This window comes from Oncorhynchus masou, chromosome 9, assembly GCF_036934945.1.
Source record: "Oncorhynchus masou masou isolate Uvic2021 chromosome 9, UVic_Omas_1.1, whole genome shotgun sequence".
Lineage (NCBI taxonomy): Eukaryota > Metazoa > Chordata > Actinopteri > Salmoniformes > Salmonidae > Oncorhynchus > Oncorhynchus masou.
In genome coordinates, this window is record NC_088220.1 from 91,570,926 (window position 1) to 91,583,377 (window position 12,452).

Sequence of the window (12,452 nt, forward strand, 5' to 3'; positions counted from 1 at the left end):
CCACTGAGCTGCCTGTAAGTTACTGTCAAATTCAAGGCAACCCCATTACATTGCAGTAACTCCTGTTACCTAAGGCCTAATGGCCTTTCTTCCCAGTATGTGTTGTTGAACAAGGCCGAATGGCCTTTCTTCCCAGTCTGTGTTGTTGAACAAGGCCTAATGGCCTTTCTTCCCAGTCTGTGTTGTTGAACAACGCTTAATGGCCTTTCTTCCCAGTCTGTGTTGTTGAACAAGGCTTAATGGCCTTTCTTCCCAGTCTGTGTTGTTGAACAAGGCTTAATGGCCTTTCTTCCCAGTCTGTGTTGTTGAACAAGGCTTAATGGCCTTTCTTCCCAGTCTGTGTTGATGAACAAGGCTTAATGGCCTTTCTTCCCCGTCTGTGTTGTTGAACAAGGCCGAATGGCCTTTCTTCCCAGTCTGTGTTGATGAACAAGGCCTAATGGCCTTTCTTCCCAGTCTGTGTTGTTGAACAAGGCTTAATGGCCTTTCTTCCCAGTCTGTGTTGATGAACAAGGCCTAATGGCCTTTCTTCCCAGTCTGTGTTGTTGAACAAGGCTTAATGGCCTTTCTTCCCAGTCTGTGTTGTTGAACAAGGCTTAATGGCCTTTCTTCCCCGTCTGTGTTGTTGAACAAGGCTTAATGGCCTTTCTTCCCAGTCTGTGTTGATGAACAAGGCTTAATGGCCTTTCTTCCCCGTCTGTGTTGTTGAACAAGGCCGAATGGCCTTTCTTCCCAGTCTGTGTTGATGAACAAGGCCTAATGGCCTTTCTTCCCAGTCTGTGTTGTTGAACAAGGCTTAATGGCCTTTCTTCCCAGTCTGTGTTGTTGAACAAGGCCGAATGGCCTTTCTTCCCAGTCTGTGTTGATGAACAAGACCTAATGGCCTTTCTTCCCAGTCTGTGTTGTTGAACAAGGCTTAATGGCCTTTCTTCCCAGTCTGTGTTGTTGAACAAGGCTTAATGGCCTTTCTTCCCAGTCTGTGTTGTTGAACAAGGCTTAATGGCCTTTCTTCCCAGTCTGTGTTGATGAACAAGGCTTAATGGCCTTTCTTCCCCGTCTGTGTTGTTGAACAAGGCCGAATGGCCTTTCTTCCCAGTCTGTGTTGATGAACAAGGCCTAATGGCCTTTCTTCCCAGTCTGTGTTGTTGAACAAGGCTTAATGGCCTTTCTTCCCAGTCTGTGTTGATGAACAAGGCCTAATGGCCTTTCTTCCCAGTCTGTGTTGTTGAACAAGGCTTAATGGCCTTTCTTCCCAGTCTGTGTTGTTGAACAAGGCTTAATGGCCTTTCTTCCCCGTCTGTGTTGTTGAACAAGGCCGAATGGCCTTTCTTCCCAGTCTGAGTTGTTGAACAAGGCCTAATGGCCTTTCTTCCCAGTCTGTGTTGTTGAACAAGGCTTAGTGGCCTTTCTTCCCAGTCTGTGTTGTTGAACAAGGCTTAATGGCCTTTCTTCCCAGTCTGTGTTGTTGAACAAAGCCTAATGGCCTTTCTTCCCAGTCTGTGTTGTTGAACAAGGCTTAATGGCCTTTCCTCATGTTCTATGTTAATGAACAAGGCTTAATGTAAAATAACAAAATGAAAAGGGGTGTATCCCAAATGGCACCTTATTCACTTGTGCACTACATTTGGCCAGAGCCCATAGGGATCACCATAGGGCTCTAGTCAAAAGTAGTGTTCTATCTAGGGAATAGGGTGTCATTTGGGCCACAGATATTGTGAATCATCCTAAATCTATTGACATGATTCATTATGGAGCTCTAAACTTTTCTATTATTCTTATCCTCCCAACGCAGAAGCAGTAGCGGTACAGATTACACCTACTGAGTCAGCAGTCATCCTCTGACATGAACAGATAATTATACGGTATTACTGTCATGGTATGGGGAAATAAACCCAATGAAATAGCGACAGCTCAGTAAAAATGCTGTGGTTTCTCACTGCCACCTCAGGAATCAGCTTTGCCATTCTTAACGGATAGAGGTTAATTTTCCGGTAAAATCTGACATAATTCTGTATGTAATTTAGACCACTGAAATGACCTTTTGAGCTCCACAGACTTGTTTTTATTAAGTTCTGTTGAACAACAGCCAAGTTCTGAACAGGAAATTACAGTTACAATGAATACATCATCATGGACAAAACAATGCACATCCAGCATTAGTCTCCAGTCGGGGACATTCGAAGTCTAGAGTTTATATTTCCTTCCATATCGGTTTCCACAAGCCAATATATCCTGTATGCAACTTAACATCTCTGGCCTCCATATCGGTTTCCACAATGCAATACATCCCCTATGGAGCTAAACATCTCTGGCCTAAAACAGGACAGCATCCATACCTGTCCTGAGGGTCTGCCAGCCCAGGGAAAAAGGGCTCCGGGCCTGGAGATTGTAGCTGCTGATGGGGCTGTGGTTGTCCACCCCTCCACTCCACGACAGGGTGGATGTAGTGTCCGTGATCTCCTCTACTATCACCACACCAGGGGGTCCTGGGGGGCCTAGAGGGAGATTTAGAGAGAGAGAGAGAGAGAGAGAGAGAGAGATGGAGAGAAATTTAGAAACCTATCCAACCAAAAACATAGAGACCAAGAAAATCTGGTAACTATGGTGAATCACAAAAACAATACAGAAATACACTACGGACGAAGAACGAGCATCAATACAAGAATACATAGAATCTAACCACTTCTGGGAAAACTTGGAAAACTAAACAACACAAAGCATTATCTATCCAAAACCACTTCTCCAAACCTTTTGGCTCTATAACAAAGAACAAACAGCAAAAACACATAAAGTTGAAGTTTGAAATGTACATACACCTGAGCCAAATACATTTAAACTCAATTTTTCACAATTCCTGACATTTAATCCTTGTAAAAAAGTCCCTGTTTTAGGTCAGTTAGGATCACCACTTTATTTTAAGAATGTGAAATGTCACAATAATAGTAGAGAATGATTTATTTCAGCTTTTTTTCCCTTCATCACATTCCCAGTGGGACAGAAGTTTACATACAATCAATTAGTACTTGGTTAAATTGTTTAACTTGGATCGAACGTTTCGGGAAGCCTTCCACAAGCTTCCCACAATAAGTTGGGTGAATTTTGGCCCATTCCTCCTGACAGAGCTGGTGTAACTGAGTCAGGTTTGTAGGCCTCCTTGCTCGCACACATTTTTCAGTTCTGCCAACAAATTTAATACGGGATTGAGGTCAGGGCTTTGTGATGGCCACTCCAATACCTTGACTTTGTTGTCCTTAAGCCATTTAGCCACAACTTTGGAAGTATGCTTGGGGTCATTCTGCATTTGGAAGACCCATTTGCGACCAAGCTTGAACTTCCTGACTGATATCTTGAGATGTTGCTTCAATATATCCACATAATTTTCCTCCCTCATGATGCGGTCTATTTTGTGAAGTTCACCAGTCCCTCCTGCAGCAAAGAATCCTTTTCAGCTTCCTATTTTGCAACAAAGGCTCCTTCACTCTCGCTGCCAAACATACCCTCGTAAAACTGACTATCCTACCAATCCTTGACTTCTGTCACAGTGCCATCCGTTTTGTATTCCAATGCCCCATATACTACCCACCACTGCGACCTGTATGCTCTCGTTGGCTGGTCCTCGCTACACATTTGTCGCCAAACCCACTGGCTCCAGGTCATCTATAAATCTTTGCTATGTAAAGCTCCACCTTATCTCAGTTCACTGGTCACCATAGCAACACCCACCTGTATCACAAGCTCCAGCAGGTAAATTTCACTGGTCATTCCCAATGCCAACACCTCCTTTGGCCTCCTTTCCTTCCAGTTCTCTGCTGCCAATGACTGGAACGAATTGCAAACATCACTGTAGTTGGAGAATTATATCTCCCTCACTAACTTTAAGCATCAGCTGTCAGAGCAGCTTACCGATTGCTGCAGCTGTACACAGCCCATATGTAAATAGCCCACACAACTACATCATCCCCATATTTGTTTTTGTTTTTCTGCCCTTTTGAGCACCAGTATTTCTACTTGCACATCCTCATCTGCACATCTTTCAATCCAGTGTTAATATCTCATGTGTAACTCTGTGTTGTTGTTTTTGTCGCACTGCTTTGCTTTATCTTGGCCAGGTCGCAGTTGTAAATGAGAACTTGTTCTCAACTGGTCAACTGGTTAAATACCGGTGAAATGAAAAAATAACAGTAACTCAAGACCTTTTGTTCACCCGACCTAGAATAACTCACAACCAAATGTATTCCCCCTCAAGTCGACAATGGCCCTCAAGGAACACTGGATTTTTTTGCAAACTGTAAACCACATATCCTGAGGCCGCATTTATTGTAGCTGGGGATTTTAACAAAGCAACTTTGAGGAAAACGCTACTGAAGTTTTATCAACACATTACCTGTAGTTGTCGCTCTGGTAGAACACTTGCCCACTGCTACTCCCCCTTTTGAAATGCCTACAAGGCCCTCCCCCCCTCCTTTCAGCAAATCAGATTACAACTCCATTTTGCTCCTCCCTTCCTATAAGCAGAAATTCAAACAGGATGTACCCGTGCTAAGGTCTATTCAATGCTGGTCTGGCAAATTAGAATCCATGCCTTCAAGATTATTTTGATCACGTGGACTGGGAAATGTTCCAGGTAGCCTCTGAGAATAACATTGACGTATACATGGAGACAGTGACTGAGTTCATCAGGAAGTGTATATGGGATATTGTTCCCATTTTGACTATTCAAACCTACCCAAACCAGAAACTGTGGATAGATTGCACCCTTCACATAAAACTGAACCCATTTAACCATGGCAAGGTGACTGGGAATATGGATGAATACAAACAGTGTAGTTATTCCCTCCATAAGGCAATCAAACAAGCAAAATGTCAGTACGGAAACAAAGTGGAGTTGCAATTCAACGAGACGTATGTGGCAGGGTCTGCGGATTACAAAAGGAAAACCAGCCACATAGTGGACACCGACGTCTTGCTGCCGGAGAAGCTAAACACCTTCTTCGCCCTCTTTGAGGATAACACAGTGCCATCGACGCAGCCCGCTCTCATTCTCCATGGCAGACGTGAGTAAGACATTTAAAGGTATTAACCCTCGTAAGGCTGCCGGCCCAGACGGCATCCCTAGACGCATCCTCAGAGCATGTGCAGACCAGCTGGCTGGTGTGTTTACGGACATATTCAATCTCTCTCTATCCCAGTCTGCTGTCCCCACATGCTTCAAGATGTCCACCATTGTTCCTGTACCCAAGAAAACGAAAGTAACTGAACTAAATGACTATCACCCTGTAGCACTCACTTATGTCATCATGAAGTGCTTTGAGAGGCTAGTTAAAGATAATATCATCTCTACCTTACCTGGCACCCCAGACCCACTTCAATTTGTTTACCACCCCAATAGATCCACAGACGATTCAATCATTGACTATAGCTCAGCTTTCAACACCATAGTACCCTCCAAGCTCATCATTAAGCTCGGGGCTCTGGGTCTGAACCCCACTCTACGCAACTGGATTCTGGACTTCCTGATAGTTTGCCCAGGTTTGCTGAAGGTGCGAAACCTCCACTTCGCTGATCTTCTATACAGGTGCCCCACAAGGGTGCGTGCTCAGCCCTGTACTCTCTGTTCACCCATGACTGTGTGGCCACGCACGTTAACTCAATCATCAAGTTTGTAGACTACACAACAGTAGTAGGACTGATTACCAACAATGATGAGACGGCCTACAGGGAGGAGGTGAGAGTCCTGGTGGAGTGGTGCTAGGAAAGTAACCTCTCCCTCAACGTCAACTAAATGGAGCTGATCAAGGGCTTCAGGAACAACAGATGTACAAGATCCACAATTGAGAACTTCCTGTAAGGCTGTATCACCGCCTGGTACGGCAACTGCAGCGTCCGCAACAGCAGGGTTCTCTAGAGGGTGGTGCGGTCTACCTAACGCATCACCGGGGGTACACTGCCTGCCCTCCAGGACACATACAGCACCCGATATCACAGGAAGGCAAAAAAGATAATCAAGGACATCAACCACCCGAGCCACAGCCTGTTCACCCCGCTAGCATCCAGAAGTCGAGGTCAGTACAGGTGCATCAAAGCTGGGCCCGAGAGACTGAAAAACAGCATCTATCTCAAGTCCATCAGACTGTTAAACAGCCATCACCAGCTGGCTACCACCCAGTTACTCAACCCTGCACCGTAAATGTTGCTGCCCAATATACATAGACATGGAATCACTGGTCACTTTAATAATGGAATACTGAGCACTTTAATAATGAAACACTAGTCACTTTAATAATGGAACACTAGTCACTTTAATAATGGACCACTAGTCACTTTAATAATGGAACACTAGTCACTTTCGTAATGGAACACTGGTCACTTTAATAATGGAACACTAGTCACTTTAATAATGGAACACTAGTCACTTTAATAATGGAACACTAGTCACTTTAATAATGGAACACTAGTCACTTTAATAATGTTTACCTGCTGCTTTACTCATCTCACATGTATGTCCCTCCTCTATCACACTGGAACTGATCACCAAACATGTTGCTCCCTGCTTTTATGTGACCATCTACTCTGGTCTGGATGTTAGCAATTTTTATTACCGTTCTGGTTTGCGATTATATCATCTTCATGGTCTGGTCTGTCTCTCCCAGTCTGGTACAGCTGCCTCCCCCTGCCCTGGTCTGTCTCTCCCAGTCTGGTACAGATGCCTCCCCCCAGTCTGTCTCTCCCAGTCTGGTACAGGTGCCCACCCCCCGGTCTGTCTCTCCCAGTGTGGTACAGGTGCCCCGTCCCCGCAGTCTGGTACAGCTGCCTCCCCCCCTGCCCTGGTCTGTCCCTCCCAGTCTGGTACAGGTGCCTCCCCCCCTGCCCTGGTCTGTCCCTCCCAGTCTGGCACAGGTGCCCCCCCCCCAGTCTGGTACAGGTGCCCCCCCCCCCCAAGTCAGTAGAACAAAACAAAACAAGAAGTCTATATACAGTGTGTGCAAATGAGGTAAGATAAGGGAGTTAAGGCAATAAATAGGCTTTGGTGGCGAAGTAATTACAATATAACAATTAAACACTGGAATGGTACATGTGCAGAAGATGAATGTGCAAGTAGAGATACTGGGGTGCAAAGGAGCAAGATAAATAAATAAATACAGTATGGGGATGAGGTAGGTAGATAGATGGGCTGTTTACAGATGGGTTATGTACAGGTGCACTGATCTGTGAGCTGCTCTGACAGCTGGCGCTTAAAGCTAGTGAGGGAGATATGAGTCTCCAGCTTCAGAGATTGTTGCAGTTCGTTCCAGTCATTGGCAGCAGCGAATTGGAAGGGAAGATGACCAAAGGAGGAATTGGCTTAGTGGGTGACCAGTGAGATATACCCGCTGGAGTATGTGCTGCTACGGTGACCAGTAAGCTGAGATAGGGCTTTACTTAGCAGAGACTTGTAGATGACCTGGAGCCAGTGGGTTGGCGACGAGTATAAAGCGAGGGCCAGCCAACGAGAGCGTACAGGTCACAGCGGTGGGTAGTATATGGGGCTTTGGTGACAAAATAAATGGCACTGTGATAGACTGCATTCAGTTTGTTTGTTTGTTGAGTGTTGGAGGCTATTTTATAGATGACATCACCGAAGTCGAGGATCGGTAGGCTGGTCAGTTTTACGAGGGTATGTTTGGCAGCATGAGTGAAGGATGCTTTGTTGCGATATAGGAAGCCGATTCTAGATTTAATTTTGGATTGGAGATGCTTAATGAGTCTGGAAGGAGAGTTTACAGTCTAACCAGACACCGAGGTATTTGTAGTTGTTCACGTATTCTAAGTCTGAGCCGTCCAGAGTAGTGATGTTGGACGGGCGGCCAGGTGCAGGCAGCGATCGGTTGAATAGCATGCATTTCGTTTTACTTGCATTTAAGAGCAGTTGGAGGCCACGGAAGGAGAGTTGTATGGCATTGAAGCTCATCTGGAGGTTAGAGATCGGGCTACTTTTTTCAACATTCTGTTAAAAATCGCGCAACATTTCAACGTCCTGCTACTCATGCCAGGAATATAGTATATGCATATGATTAGTATGTGTGCATAGAAAACACTCTGAAGTTTCTAGAACTGGTTCAATGGTGTCTGTGACTATAACAGAACGAGTTCCGTGGTCAAAATCGCCAGAAAACCTGGTCACTAAATCGACGGAGAAAAAATCAATCCGCCAGTCCATGAATTGTCTATTGGAAGGAAACATACTTAGGGCTGAGGATACAGTTCCTATAGCTTCCACATGATGTCGCCAGTTTTGTGATTTCAATTCAACTAAATCCTTGGTCATCTGAGTAATAGCCACATCCGGTAGTCAAGTCCACAGCTGTAAACAATAGAACCGGAGAAGTTGACTACGTTTCCCAAACTTGTGCCCATTGAATATAGATCGCTCCGTGATCAATTTGATCGTTTATTAACGTTTAGTAATAGCTAAAGTTGGATTACAGAAGTAGTTTGAAGTGTTTTGTCAAAGTTTATAACGTTGCGTTTAAAAAATGTGTTTTACTGGATCTGACGGTCTTCATAAATTGACATTTTGGGTACACAAGGACCGATTTAATCGAAAAAAAGACCCAATTGTGATGTTTATGGGACAAATAGGAGTGCCAACAAAGAATCTTGTCAAAGGTAATGAATGTTTTATATTTTATTTCTGCGTTTTGTGTAGCGCCGGCTACGCTAATTCCTTTGTTTATGTCCCCTTCTGGTATTTCGGCGTGTTGCCTGCTATCAGATAATAGCTACTCATGCTTTCGCCGAAAAGCATTTTACAAATCTGACTCGTTGGCTAGATTCACAACGAGTGTAGCTTGAATTGACTACCCTGCATGTGAATTTTAATGAACGTTTGAGTTTTAACGAGTGCTATTAGCATTTGGCGTAGTGCATTTGCATTTATTGTTGGCAGGGAGTGCGGTTGCGTCCCGGGTGGGCCAGACAGGTTAACACAATGTCCAAAGAGGGGCTAGAAGTATACAGAATGGTGTCGTCTGCGTAGAGGTGTATCAGAGAATCACCAGCAGCAAGAGCAACATCATTGATGTATACAGAGAAGAGAGTCGGCCCGAGGGTTGAATCCTGTGGCACCCCCATAGAGACTTCAAGAGATCTGGACAACAGGCCCTCCGATTTGACACACTGACCTCTGTCTGAGAAGTAGTTGGTAAACCAGGCTAGGCAATCATTTGAGAAACCAAGGCTGTCGAGTCTGCCAATAAGAATGTTGTAATTGACAGAGTCGAAAGCCTTGGCCAGTCGATGAATATGGCTGCACAGTAATGTCTCTTATCGATGGCGGTTATGATGTCGTTTAGAACCTTGAGCATGGCTGAGGTGCACCCATGACCAGATCTGAAACAAGATTGCATAGTGAAGAAGGTATGGCGGGATTCTAAATGGTCGGTAATCTGTTTGTTCACTTGGCTTTCGAAGACCTTAGAAAGACACGGTAGGATAGATAGTAGTTAGTTCAAATCAAAATGATTTGATTTGATTTTGATTTGATTTGATAGGTGTTAGTTAGTCTACACCGGTTGTTACCAAGCATCTGACAAATACAATGTTATACTGTTGGAGACAGTATAAATTATGATTTAGAGGGAACCTGAGATACTGGTGGAGACAGTCAGATTTAGAGGGAACCTGAGATACTGGTGGAGAGAATCTGATCTAGAGGGAACCTGAATCTGTACCAGTTGTGGTTGTGTCTGATCGAGAGGGAACCTGAGATACTGGTGGAGACAGACTCACCTTGCCCAGAAGGCCAGCCCAAAGCAGCTCAGGGATCAACTAAAGACTCACCTTGCCCAGAAGGCCACTCCAAAGCGGCACAGGGCTCAACTAAAGACTCACCTTGCCCAGAAGGCCAGCCCAAAGCGGCACAGGGCTCAACTAAAGACTCACCTTGCCCAGAAGGCCAGCCCAAAGCGGCACAGGTCTCAACCCCCTTGTTTTCATTCAAAGTTAAAACACAACACAAGAAGTGGGAGGCCTGTAGGGTGCCCAGGTTTGCAAATGTGGTCTTAAAATGAATATGAATGAGGTTTTCATTTCAATCACTTCATGATTATGTGATGGTGTGGATGTGGACCCTTCTCCGGTTCAAACTGTCAAACATATGCTTACCTCAACAGCTTCATCTGAAGTATGTGTAATCTGCAAGTGGTGCAACACATACAAACACACATTCCAAACAGTCTGAAGGAGAGGACAGGAGGAGCCGTGAGAGACACGCTGGAAATCAACCTCTCCTGACAGCTGGTGCTGGCCAACGAAAACCAACGCTGTGTATCTCAGAGAAGGGTCCATAAAAGGGTCGGTTTGAAAGATACATTTGCATTCTGAGGAGGGATATTAATATTTAATATGCATTCTGTGTCGCCATGGGAACTAGCTAACCAGTAGAGGAGGATTTGTTGTTTTAGTCTGGATGAACAGCGTGAAATACGCATCCCTGTCTGGTCTGTATGGCCCTTAATAGGTTCTGCTCCACAGCAGTCAGTCAGTCATTAAAACCGAGGTGTATGAAACCATCAAACCATCAAATCACTGTACACGAGTGAGTTAACAGAATTTAGGAAATCATTAGGGTGTCATTGAGCTCCATTTGATTCCTGTGTGATTCTCATGTCTATTGAGAGGACTATGAGCGAGCTGTGTGGCATGGTGGGTTTAATAAGTCATCTGAATGGTGAAGAATACATCATGGTGGAGTCAGATTCAGACATTAGAGTGTAGCTCAGGGAAGGAAGCCCATCTCATCTTTTCACTAAAAGGGCCTGTTAAGGGCCCTCCATGGGTGATGCAGCAGGAGACAAAATAGTGACCTGCTGAGACATTCAAACAGGCCAATACTTGGTTCTATTCAAACAAATCCCTTCTCCTGTCCTCCTCCTGTCTTCCTCCTCCTCCTGTCCTCTTCTCCCCCTGTCCTCCTCCCCCCCCCCCTGTCCTTCTCCTCCTCCCCCTGTCCTCCTCCTCCTCCCCCTGTCCTCCTCCTCCTCCCCCTGTCCTCCTCTCCTAGTCCTGTCCTCCTCCTGTTCTCTTCTCCTCCTGTCCACCTCCTCCCCCTGTCCTCCTTCTCCACCTGTCCTCCTTCTGTCCTCCTCCTCCTCCCCCTGTCCTCCTCCTCCCCCTGACCTCCCTCTCCTCCTCCTGTCCTTTCCTCTTCCCCCTGTCCTCCTCCTGTTCTCTTCTCCTCCTCCTCCTCCTCCTCCTCCTGTCCTCTTCTCCCCGTCCTTCTCCTCCTCCCCATGTCCTCCTCCTCCTCCTCCCCGTCCTCCTCTCCTAGTCCTGTCCTCCTACTGTTCTCTTCTCCTCCTCCTGCTGTCCTCCTCCTCCTCCTGTCCTCCTCTTCTCCTGTCCTCTTCTCCCCCTGTCCTCCTCTCCTCCTTCTCCTGTCCTCCCCCTGTTCTCCTCCTCCTGTTGTCCTGTCCTATGCCTCCCCCTGTCCCTCTCCTCCTCCTGTCCTTTCCTCTTCCCACTGTCCTCCTCTCCTCCTCCTCCTGTCCTCCTCTTCTCCTGTCCTCTTCTCCCCCTGTCCTCCTCTCCTCCTTCTCCTGTCCTCCCCCTGTTCTCCTCCTCCTCCTCCTGTCGTCCTGTCCTACTCCTTCACCTGTCCCTCTCCTCCTCCTGTCCTTTCCTCTTCCCACTGTCCTCCTCTCCTCCTCCTCCTGTCCTCCTCCTCCTGTCCTCCTGTTCTCCTGTCCTCTTCTCCCCTGTCCTCCTCCTCCTCCCCTGTCCTCCTCTCCTAGTCCTGTCCTCCTCCTGTCCTCCTCTCCTCCTCCTCCTGTCCTCCTCCTCCTGTCCTCCTGTTCTCCTGTCCTCTTCTCCCCTGTCCTCCTCCTCCTCTCCCTGTCCTCCTCCTCCTCCCCTGTCCTACTCTCCTAGTCCTGTCCTTCTCCTACCTCCTCTTCTCCTGTCCTCTTCTCCCCTGTCCTCCTCCTCCTCCCCTGTCCTCCTCTCCTAGTCCTGTCCTCCTCCTGTCCTCCTCTCCTCCTCCTCCTGTCCTCCTCCTCCTGTCCTCCTGTTCTCCTGTCCTCTTCTCCCCTGTCCTCCTCCTCCTCCCCTGTCCTCCTCTCCTAGTCCTGTCCTCCTCCTGTCCTCCTCTCCTCCTCCTCCTGTCCTCCTCCTCCTGTCCTCCTGTTCTCCTGTCCTCTTCTCCCCTGTCCTCCTCCTCCTCTCCCTGTCCTCCTCCTCCTCCCCTGTCCTACTCTCCTAGTCCTGTCCTTCTCCTACCTCCTCTTCTCCTGTCCTCTTCTCCCCCGTCCTCCTCTCCTCCTTCTCCTGTCCTCCTCCTCCCCCTGTCCTCCCCCCCTCCCCCTGTCCTCCTCCTCTGCATGTCCTCCTCCTCCGCCTCCTGTCCTCCTCCTCCTCCTCCTGTCCTCCTCCTCCTCCCCCTGTCCTCCCTCTCCTCCTCCTGTCCTTTCCTCTTC

At 47.0% G+C, this 12,452-nt stretch overlaps 1 protein-coding gene across 1 annotated transcript in view; it reads right to left on the reverse strand.

The window, feature by feature from the left end:
* Nucleotides 1–12,452, reverse strand: part of LOC135546750 (contactin-5-like) — a 436,013-nt gene that overhangs the window by 103,033 nt on the left and 320,528 nt on the right. The window contains exon 14 of the mRNA XM_064975401.1: nucleotides 2,337–2,495. Within this exon, the coding sequence (XP_064831473.1) occupies nucleotides 2,337–2,495 (159 nt within the window). The remainder of the gene's footprint in view (nucleotides 1–2,336; nucleotides 2,496–12,452) is intronic.